This window comes from Bos mutus, chromosome 2, assembly GCF_027580195.1.
Source record: "Bos mutus isolate GX-2022 chromosome 2, NWIPB_WYAK_1.1, whole genome shotgun sequence".
NCBI lineage: Eukaryota > Metazoa > Chordata > Mammalia > Artiodactyla > Bovidae > Bos > Bos mutus.
Window position 1 is genome coordinate 73,090,826 of NC_091618.1, and position 12,022 is coordinate 73,102,847.

At 43.5% G+C, this 12,022-nt stretch overlaps 1 protein-coding gene across 1 annotated transcript in view; it reads right to left on the reverse strand.

Annotated features, from left to right (window-relative positions):
• The window catches only part of TMEM163 (transmembrane protein 163), a 273,683-nt gene that overhangs the window by 44,269 nt on the left and 217,392 nt on the right, over positions 1-12,022 (reverse strand). Inside the window, exon 5 of the mRNA XM_070389609.1 lies at positions 3,158-3,254. Within this exon, the coding sequence (XP_070245710.1) occupies positions 3,158-3,254 (97 nt within the window). The remainder of the gene's footprint in view (positions 1-3,157; positions 3,255-12,022) is intronic.

Genomic DNA, 12,022 nt, shown 5'->3' on the forward strand with positions numbered 1-12,022 from the left:
GGCTGGGCATGAGATACCCTAGCAATGATGTGGATTTTAACTTGGTGAGCTTCTTCTCTTAGGAATATTTGTACCATAAGATATAAGGCTGCTTCCAGTTAAAACCCCTGGAGATCCCCTGGAGAAGGGAATAGCTACCCCTCCAGTATTATTGCTGGGAGAATCCCATGGACAGAGGAGCCTGGCAGGCTGCAGTCCATAGGACTGCAGAGAGTCAGACACGACTGGGAAACCAACATGTTCACTTTCCCTTTGTTCAAGCTTCAGATTCTGGTGGAATGGAACACATGATAGTCAGTCTGATGAAGGAAGACGATGAACAAGTCCAGATTCAAGGTAACCAGGAAGACCAAGGTAAGATAAGATATAACATATGGAGTATAAGACATGGGATTATTTGCTTGAGCCAGCTCTTCTGAAAAAGATGAAATCCATAGGTAGGTACACTACTACCCTGCTATCCATCTTTCCTCCGTGTCACTGAGATGTTAGTTGCGATGATAAATAACAGGCAAAAACAAGACAAAAACAAGGAGGGCCGCAAACAAGGTCTATGAGCACAGCTATCCATTCTACATCAAGTAAGCCCTGCCTCACATTAATTTTTAACACCTAAATAAATGAAAATGTCAACAAGCCCAGTGCTGAAAATTCCCACCAATAAACATTTCTTAGAGTGGAGTCAGATTTCCACCCCTTGTAAAATGCAAAGATGTTATCTGACTGACATCTTAATTAATCACACAATACTTTTATGTCTAGATGTGGCTCAGACAGTTAAGAATCTGTCTGCAGTGCAGGAGATCGGGTTTGAGCCCTGGGTTGGGAAGATCCCCTGGAGAAGGGAATGGCTACCCCTCCAGTATTATTGCTGGGCGAATCCCATGGACAGAAGACCCTGGCAGGCTGCAGTCCATAGGACTGCAAAGAGTTGGACACAACTGAGCAACTAATTTTTAAAGGGCTTCCCTGGTAGCTCAGACACTAAAGAATCCGCCTGCAGTGCAGCAGACCCAGGTTCAATCCCTGGGTCAAGAAGATCCCTGGAGAAGGGAATAGCTATCCCTCCAGTATTATTGCTGGGAGAATCCCATGGACAGAGGAGCCTGGCAGGCTGCAGTCCATAGGACTGCAAAGAGTCGGACACGACCAAGAAACCAACATGTTCACTTTCACTTTGTTTAAGCTTCAGATTCTGGTGGAATGGAACACATGATAGTCAGTCTGATGAAGGAAGACGATGAACAAGTCCAGATTCAAGGTAACCAGGAAGACCAAGGTAACATAAGATATAACATATGGAGTATAAGACATGGGATTATTTGCTTGAGCCAGCTCTTCTGAAAAAGATGAAATCCATAGGTAGGTACACTACTACCCTGCTATCCATCTTTCCTCCGTGTCACTGAGATGTTAGTTGCGATGATAAATAACAGTTAAGGTCCTGAGGAGGTACCAAGGGAATGGCTCTAATCTCAGGTTCAAGCTGGCGAGGGGTGGGAGCATTAGGTACACAGGACAACTTAACACAGTCACTTTAACAGCTCTACTAAAAACAGTGTAATGCCCACTCCATTTTCATCTTCCCCATAAACACACACACACAAATGTAATACATTACCCCCAAAAGACTAACATGTGTTTTTCTAAAAGTAAAACTAAAGGTCTCATAACTTAGGCCTTTTATAAGATGGTGCACATAGTCGAGCACAAGCCAAGTCACACCCTGAAAGAAGAGCCCGTAATTTTGCATTACATCACTATGCAACTTATAAACAGGCGCACCTCATTTCACCTCACTTTGTAGATAATTATTATTATTTTTTTTTTACAAATTGAAAGTTTGTGGTAACCCTGTGTCCAGTAAGTCTATTGGCACCATTTTTTCCAACAGCATTTGCTCACCTTCTATCCCTGTGTCACATTCTGTTAATCCTCAAAATATTTCAAACTTTTAAAAACATTTTTATTGAAGGATAGTTGATTTACAATGTTGTGTTAGTTTCAGGTGTACAGCAAAGAGAATCAGTTACATATATACATATAGCCACTCTTTCTTCTTTAAAAGATTCGTTTCCCATATAGGTCATTACAGAGCATTGAGTAGGGTTCCCTGTGCTACACAGCAGGTCCATATTAGTTACCTATTTCATATAGACTCATGTATATACGTCAATCCTGATCGCCCAGTTTACTACCCTCCTCCCCCCGCGTTTTATTACATTTCTTATGGTGGTCAGTGATCTTTGATGTTACCATTGCAAACAGATTGTGACTTGCTGAAGTCTCAGATGATAGCTCACTTATCTTTGCAATAGGTATTTTTAAATCAAGGTATGTACATTGGTTTTGTTTTTTAAGATATAATGCCATTGAACACGTAACAGACTACATATAATAGACATAGTATTAAGATAACTTCTATGTGCACTGGGAAACCAAAAAAAATGTGTGATTTGCTTTATTGCATTAATTGCTTTATGGTGACAGTCAGGAACTAAACCCATCATATCTCTGAGGTAAGTTTGTAGAGAGAATCATTGTAATGGCAGTATCTTCATCTCCTGATAGGTAAATTAGCCTCCAGGAGACTGTAAAAGTCTTTTTTTACCAGTATGCATAAGATGTGGAGCAAAAATAGAATCAGAGTGCAAAAAAACAAACAAAAAAAAAAGAATCTGGTGCCTCTCACCAAGAAAATGAGGCGAAAACACACTTTAATATGAAATTGTGTCCTCCAGTTTCTGCATTTGAATGTTAGTTGTGTCAGAAAATCTAATGTGAATAGATTTATGTACTGAATTGAGGTGCAAGGGCAAAAATAATTCTTACTATAAGTCACTGAGTGGATGCAGAACAGATGCAAACAACACAGGTTGGATCACTGCTCTATAAAAATCACCTCGTTTCTCTTAATATAAAAGACATTAAAAGTAGTCAAAAGACACAGAACATGCACCAGCTCAACTATCTTTTTGTCTTGCCCAGTGCTTTTCTCCGCCGAGTCATTTACATTCTAATATGAGGTCTTCTGGACTCCTAAGATACTGTTTATTTTCTCTCCACCTGCCCAATTTCCCCCAGTAAGTCTGGGGTGAGAGGTAATACAAGAGGCTGGTACCCTCAGGAAAGACTTAAGAAAAAAGAAGAAACTTACAACTTCCGGGAGCAGCTTCGTCGAGAGGTCATGGATAGCTTTGACCACTATACACACAGATGACAGAAGGAATATCACCCCCAAGATGACACAGGCTCTGCAAAGAAACAGAACATTGGGAATCACCTGGGAGAACTCCATCTGGCTACTTTACACAATGGCAGTGACAATGACACAACCCGAGGCCCTAGATCCACCATAATTTGCCATACTGCAACCATGCCCACCCACAGTATCAGAATTAATACTGAATCATTTCTAGAACACAGTTCAGTGATTTATCATCAAAATCAACCCCATGTGAAAGGGTCTCACCATCCTACATGACCTCACAGCATCCCACGAATGCTGGTATGAAAGGATCTTCAAGGCCATGAAATCCTTCTCCTGCCTGGCAACACAGCATGTCACCCCTCCTCTAGCTGGAGTACAGAGTTTAATAGCAAAGAGTGGAGGTTCTGACGTGAGACTTTCCAGGTTCTACCATTTAACCTGCTGCTTGATCTTGGTCAAGCTACCAAACTTCTTTTAGCCTCTATTTCCTCATCTGTCAAGTGGGAGTAACATTTCCTACCTGAAGATAAAATAAGATAATGCACAGAGCATAAAAAATTAATCCATTAATCCTGGCTTAAATGATGGAAGAGAAAAACACACCCTGGATGTCTCTTGCTGATAGAACAGGACAGACACTTTTGGATTTTCTCAAACATAAAAAGAGGAATGATTCAGTAATGACAAAAGAAGAGAGTTCATCTGCTGTATTTAAAGTGGATGATCAACAAATATCTACTGTATAGCATAGGGAACTCTGCTCAATCTTATGTGGCAGCCTGGATGGTAGGGGAGTTTGGTGGGGTAGGTGGGGAATGGGTACATATATATGCATTGCTGAGTCCCTTCACTGTCTGCCTGAAACTATCATAACATTGTTAACTGACTATACTCCAAAATAAAATTAAAAGCAAAAAAAATAAAGAGTGTTCATGGCAGGATGAAGCAATTCTTTTAAAAAATAAATGAGAGGAGAAAAGGAAGGATGAAGTCAACCAAGACACCATGCACAGGAGAGGTGAGAGCAAGTTAGGAATGAGGTCATGGGAAAAGTCAGAGGACACCCAGCCAGGGGAGTGGGGTGGAGCTGGGAGGATGACTATGGGGCTTGGGATGCACCAGCTGGCAACCCAGATACTCACAGGAGGGAAAAATACAGAAAATGAAAGTAAACCTGAGGAAATGATGATAGAGATACAAGGGTCAAAATACCAAATGAAAATGAAAAGAAATAGAAAAGAAACCAGTACGAGAAGCCCTACATCATTCCTGCCCCAACCTGAGGTCACCATCACCTAGCAGCCTTCTCAGCCCTCCTCCAAAGCTACAAAATAAAACCATTTTTCATTGCCCATGCTTTAATTACCATGTTCTGGACTAATAGAAGGACCCAAAGAGGCACCTACTTAGAATCCTAACCAGCCTATAGACAGACACCTTTTCCCAAACCTAAGGGTCAGAAATAAGGAGGTAAACAGGGTGCATGGAGTTCACTCCAAAGGCTTCTTATCAACACATTAGTAGTAGGTTTTATTCTCTCAAAAACACAGATGGGAAGGTACTTCAGCAGCAATCCAGTGGTTATGACTCCACTTTCCAATGCAGGGGGCATGGGTTCAATCCCTGGTTAGGAAATTAAGATCCCACATGCTCTAGCATGAGGCCAAAAAGTAAAATCACAAAATCAAAAACACAGGAAGAAGCGATCAATGTGGGCTGGGGTGAAACACAAAAGAACAAAGGAAAAGTAATAAGCAGGCTGGGGCTCTTGGTACAGACTTGAGCTAAAGAGAATCCTGGACCTATAAACCAGGCAGGTGATCCACCCCGGGCACCATACATCCTCATAAGGAGCCTGGGGGGAAACATACACTTGAGGGGATGGTGGGGGATGGTGGGGTGTGAGTGTGTGTGCTTGCATGTGTGTGGAGAGATTACAAGTAGGTGTGTGGGGGTCGGTGGGTGGGTGGGTGTGGGTGTGTCGAGATTACAGGCAAAAAGCACCCAGGGACACAGCAGCAGAAATGAAGAAGGCTACAGAAGGTGGAGTGCCTGGTGCTGGTCACCACAGTCCTGGCAGGGTGATCAAGCTGGAGGGGACCACAGCCAAGAGGGGCATCATGCAGAAATGAGACGGCTTCCTGGAGGGCCCTTTAGTGACCAGACACCAGGGCAGGACAGGGATTCCAGGGCTTGGGGGATCAAAGCTCCCAAAGCAACTGGCCCAAGGCCCAGCTATCCCACAGGGCTGATGACTATGGACCCACTGTGCCCAACACTTGAAGTAACCACTTCTACCTGCTAGCAAATGGGACCGTGAGAGGTGCCATTTCAGGAAAAGAGCCTAAAAGTCAGGCCTCCACTCAAGTGACTAGCACACATGCTCTCTCTGCTTCACCCTTTCAGATAAATTTAATCTCCAACTCGGTTTTCTAGCCCTCACACTTTACACCCCACTGAGGAATTTTTTGGAACAGTATCCCAGGGACTGCCACTCAGGGTCAATCTTATCAGAATCTCTAGGGGTGAATACAGGCATCTGTATTTGCTTTTTAAATTGCTTCTCAGAAACAGAAATAGACCCACAGACATAGAAAACAAATTTGTGGATACCAAAGGGAAAGAGTGGGGGAGGGATAAACTAGGAGATTTGAGATTAACATACGCACACTATTGTCTTTCTTGGACAGAGGAGCCTGGCGTGCTATAGTCCACGGGGTTGTGTCGAGTTGGACATAACTGAGCACCCATGCTATACTATATATAAAATGGATAAACAGAAAGGTTCTCCTGTACAGCACAGGGAACTCTACTCAATATCTTGCAATAACCTATAAGGGAAAAGAATCTGAAGAAGAATGTGTGTATGTATGTGTGTATATGAAGTGAAATGTTAGTCGCTCAGTCGTGTCCGACTCTTTGCGACCCCCACGGACTGTAACCCGCCAGGCTTCTCTAGAGTCCATGGGATTCTCCAGGGAAGAATACTGGAGTGGATTGTCGTCCCCATCTCCAATATGTATGTATATACATATATATGAAAAAGTGAAAGTGTTAGTCACTCAGTTATGTTCAACTCTTTGCAACCGCATGGACTGTAGCCAGCTGGCTCCTCTATCTATGGAATTCTCCAGGCAAGAATACTAGAATGGGTAGACATTCCCTTCTCCAGGGGATCTTCCTGACCCAGGGATCGAACCCAGGTCTCCCACATTGCAGGAGGATTCTTTACCATCTGAGCCACCAGGGAAGATACACACACATACACACAAACACACACACACACGTAAAATAGAATCCCTGTGCTATATACCCGAAACTAACACAACACTGTAAATCAACTATACTTCAGTAGAAAAATGAAGCTCCCCAGGCAGTTCCCTGAATAATCTCTCAGGGCTGAGTCCCAGGCCTAGTTCAAGGGAAGGCCCTGTCCTTAGTGAGCTTCCACTATGGGGGGAAATCCATCCTTCTCTGAACAGAAGGGACCCCCAGCTGCTGAGGAAGGAGGGGTCTAATGTTCCCTGAGAAACCTGCAGCGCACCCGTTATTTGATCGGTCTTCTCTCACTGAGGCATGAGAGAACCCAAGTGAGAGGCACCACTTGGGTGCTAAACCTTCTGTAGAGCATTTAGCACAACATCCTCAAGAAGCCTCCATCTCCAAATCCCTCAGAGGGGACAGGAACAAGCGTCTGAGCTGCTTCCTGACAGGGGCCAGTGGTGCTGCAGGACTCTATCTTTCTCCCAGTCAACACAGGCACACCTTGATAACACACAAAAAGTGGATTTGGGTTTTGCTGGATTCTGTTAAGGAGACAGGTATAAAAGATGCAGTGGTCTCCTTACATAATATCTTGCTTATATACCTTCAATCAAAACTACCTAGAAGTTGCTTAAGGGTGAGAACTATATCTTCATATCTCAATATCTATAGCAGCACCTGGCAGGTGCCCCTGCATGCATCTGTAGAGTATATATAATCATTAACTGATCGGAGCCACAAATGGGGTCCACCCAGGAAGGTCTGACTCCCTGAAATGAAGTGTTAGTTGCTCAGTCATGTCCAACTCTTTGTGGCCCCATGGACTGTAACCTGTCAGGCTCCACTGTCCATGGAATTTTCCAGGCAAGAATACTGGAGTGGGTTGCCATTTCCTTTTCCAGGGAATCTTCCCAAGCCAGGGATCGAACGTGGGTGGCCTGCATTGAAGGCAGATTCTTTACCAGCTGAGCCACTTCCCTATATTAACTGATTACCTAACCACTGACTGATTTGTAAGTTTCCCCCCATAGAGTTTAAAGGGGCATCAACCACTTACCACTGGGAATGGGAAGAGGAAAGAGACTCCTAACACTTGAGCCAAAACGCCTATGGAATAGCCCACACTGTAAAACAACTCCAAAATGTAATGAAAAAAAAAATCCAAAGAAATTGATGATTTGTTTATTCATGTTGAATTTTACAGATCTATCATATTTGCCTCAAAAATATACCTACAAATACGCTCCAAATGTTTTAAAAACCTATTTTCATCTTTTTTTAAATGTGTTTCAAATTCAGAAGCCAGTCACTCTTGCATCAACACTGCTGGAAGCCTGTGTGTCAGCGCTCCCCCATAGCTGAAAGCAGCTATTATTAGCTGAGCGTGTGATGCCATTTTTTTTTAACATGTTATTAATAATATATTGTGTTTACACAGCAGCTTTCTCCTCAGGCACTCAAGAGTTCTGCACATCAGCTCCTAAATGCCCTGGTGGCCACTGACCAGACCTAGGTTTTTGTTTTTCTGTTATTTCATGGACTGGAGGGGTCAGGGGTCGGGAGAGGTTTGTTTCACAGACACAAGGAGTCAAAACGGGATTGTGGAGGACTGGCAAGCTTCCCCAAGGTCACCCCAGGAATCTGAAGTCCACCCAGAAACAGAAGCCAGGTCTCCTTACGCCCTCCCAGTGGTCAGCCTCCCTGGCCACTCAAAGGCTCTGGGCCTTCACGTGACATCCTCACGCCACCACTGCCCTGGGACTGCAGCGATCTCCCGGAAGCAGAGAAGATTTGGGTCAGGAGCAAACGCTGCAAATGTGGCTGCTTCCGAATGGGCAACTGTGGGCTGCTTCCTGGTTTGTGGGGAGGCGGTGAGGGATGGGGGAAGGGACCTGCTCCATCAGAGCACCACGGCCTTCACCTGGAGAGGCCGGCCTGGCAGGGAAAGAAGGCAGTGTAGAGCCAGGTCACTGCAGCGAACACAACTCCTTCTCCCTCCAGCCCAAACCCTACAGCGGGAAAACACTGAGTCAGAAAGAAGCAAAGGATGGCTTTTATAATTTTCTGGATTGTTACTTAATCCATGTACTGGCTTATTTAAGAGCTCTTCCATCCTCACTATACATTTGCCTTCCCTATTGTAGTTTCCCTTTCCTAGATACAAAGGCCCGTACATAAAACAGATAAGTAACAAGGATTTACTGTATAACACAGGAAATTATACCCAATATCTTGTAGTAACCTTTAATGGAATACAATCTACAAAAAAAAAAATCAAATCACTATGCTATATATCTGAAACTAACATGATATTATAAATCAACTATATTTCAATTAAAAATAATAAAATTTGGGGTGAGGGATAAATTGGGAGATTGGGATTGAGGTATACACACTACTAACTAATAAGGACCTCCTGTACAGCACAGGGAACTCAGCACTCTCTAATGGCCTATACGAGAAAAGAATCTAAAAAAAACCAGAGGATATCACTGATTCACTTTGCTTACACCTGAAACTAACACAACCTTATAAATCAACTATAGTATGCTCAATACAACTTTTAAAAATACAAGATAAAAGAAATAAAACTTAATTGAATAAAAAAAGAAAGAGGCAAATGAACTGCTTGTTGTTATTGTTCAGTCACTCAGTTGTGTCTGACTCTTTGTGACGCCAGGGACTGCAGCACGCCAGGCTTCCCTGTCCCTCACTATCTCCTAGAGCTTGCTCAAACTCATGTCCATTGAGTGGGTGATGCCATTCAACCATCGCATCCTCTGTCACCCCCTTCTCCTCAAATGAACTGCCCCCCCTTGAATACAATGTCCCAATCCAGACTGAAGCTGCATTTAAATTCTCACAGGACCAGTGATTATAAAAGCATAGTCCATGGACCAGCAGTCTCCACATCACCTGGGAACTTGTTAAGAATGAAAATGCCGGAGGTCAACCCAGACCTACTGAATCAGAAACTCTGCAGATGGGGATCTAGCAATCTGTATTTTAATAAGTCCTTCTGACATTCACTGCAGTTTGAGAAACACTGTAGTATTAATCTTGTCCAAGATATACTTATTAATATCTGAAAGATTAGTAAAATCCAAAGAAACAGTTGAAGCCACTGATATTTTTTCTCCTCCTAAAAGCTGCAAATTTCTTCAGCATTGTAAATCTATCACCTTGCAGTCAGCATTAATTTTTGCCTCTGAAATTATACAGGAAACCAATTGGCAGACACTCTCACATCCCAAATGAGAGAAGGTTGGAAGTTTGGTCCCTGGTCAGCTGTAGGCTTAAAGGCCTGAAATCATATGAATAAAGCCTGGGTCTTATCAATTCTAAGTTATTTGCCAAAGAGAAACTTCTTCTAATCATCTCCTAATTTACAAAAGCCTTAAAACACAGTTGCTCTGGCATTTTACCAATTCAGTCCACAGCTTAAAGTGTAATGTTTTATCATTTTCCACCCCAGCCTCCACAGCACTTGTAATCTGGGTCCATCTTCAATCAAACATGAAATAATAAAAAAATGAAAGACAGTCAAGTCACAAGTTCATGTGGTTCTTAGGGATGTATGATTTCTAATGCTGTTTCATTCTAGCTGGTCCTCTCTTACTACATGTAGTCTGCCATTTTAAGTAAAACAACACACAAAATCAGCTAGGAGACAAGAGAAAGTGTGCCAGGAATGCCATGAGCCATTTCTCATTCTCTATAATGGCTTCGCCAAACAGCCAACATTTGACTCAAGACCCCCTGCCTCCCTTCACGCCACGGCCGCCAGCACCCGCCTCCTCTTCCACTGCAGGGGTTTGCTCCCCTCCTCTTTCTGCTCCTCCTCATCTTACCTGCCTGACCCTCACAGGCTCTAAATCTCCATCTCCTCTCTCTACCTGTGTCCTCCTCTCTCTCCTCTCTTTAGCTTTAACCTCATCCACCTGCTGTTTTGTGAACAGGCTGTGGTGAGCGGGAGGGTGGCTTGGACCAAGGATGGCTACTCAGGCTAGAGCTCTCCAGGCATGTGGTCAAACCCTGTCCATGATAAGATCATCCATCTCCTCAAGACTGAATCACTAAGAACCTCTCCTTACTCAACAAATGAACAATATACAAGCTGATTAAGCCTATCCAAGTGGAATCTCACTGACATAGGACTTTCTTCTTGGCTTCAATTTTAGGGAGAAAATCAGCATGGGAGATTTGTTAAAGACTCAGATTCTAGAGCAGTGCAGACCAATAAAATTTTCTGTGACAAAGGAGATGTTCCATTCTGTTCTGTTCAAAAGGGTAGCCACTAGCCACATGCGGCCACAGAGACTTCAAATGTGGCTAATGCAATGGAAGAAATTCAATGTTAATGCTTTTTAAATTAAGTAAAAATTTAATTAATTAAAGTAAATGACCACATGTGGTTAGTGACTACCATATTGAACAGCAGAACTCTAATGGATGGGTTGAAAACACAGACATTCACCAAAAAATCTGTTCAGTTTAAATATATATATATATATATATACATATACATATATATATATATGGAGAGAGAGACACAAACAACCAGGTAAGTTGATGTGGGCCAGCAGTAGGTAGTAGTAGTGCTGGTTGCTCAGTCGTATCTGACTCTTTGTGATCCCATGGACTACAGCCTGCTAAGCTCCTATGTCCATGGAATGCTCCAGGCAAGAATACTGTAGTGGATTGCCATTGCCTTCTCCAGGGCATCTTCCCAACTCAGGGATTGAACGCGGGTCCCCTGCATCGCAGGCAAATTCTTTACCATCTGAGCCATCAGGGAAGTCCAGCAGGTTCTACTCTGAAAAGCCTTGTGAAGGGACATCATGTCTTTGGTGCCTTTCTCAATCAATGCATCCCCTCTCTTCTTCCGGTTAACCCCCATCTCCCAGGTTCACATGCCTCACTCTTGATCTCACCTTATCTCAAGCGATCCTAGAACATCTACTGCTCCACTGGGGTAACTGCGTTCATTCACATTTTAAGGTGAATGGAATGCCAAGGTAAGAAAACAAAACCTAGCCCCAGCCTCCGGAGAGCACACACCTGGGATAGGAAACCTGAAAAGTATTACTGGACAGTCATTAGTAGTGAATGTGAAAACTGATAATGCACAAAGAACAGAATGAAGAAAGAAACCAAAGCGATGAAACACAACCTGGGGACCAAGTGGGAAGGAAGGATGGCGCTGTGGTGTGACAGGTAACCTGGGTCTAGAGGACTAGACAGGAGCCATCAAGTAGAGAAGCTGATAAGGCTATGGAGGGCACTCCAGGCAGAGGGAACTTCATAAGCAAAGATGTGAAGACCCCACATTGTGCAGCCCTGTTTCTATGGAAATCCAAAGTGGAGAGGCTCCTCCTGGATCATCAGGCTAGGGGAGCAGCCATGCAAGAGCCACGTGAGGAAGGGCCCTCTGTGTCCTGGAAGTCCCCTCGAGATGGCGGGCACAGCATCACCCACGATATGCACAATGCTTTTTCTGAATCTACTGAGATGATCGTGTGGTCTTTGTCTTCCCTTTTGTTTGTG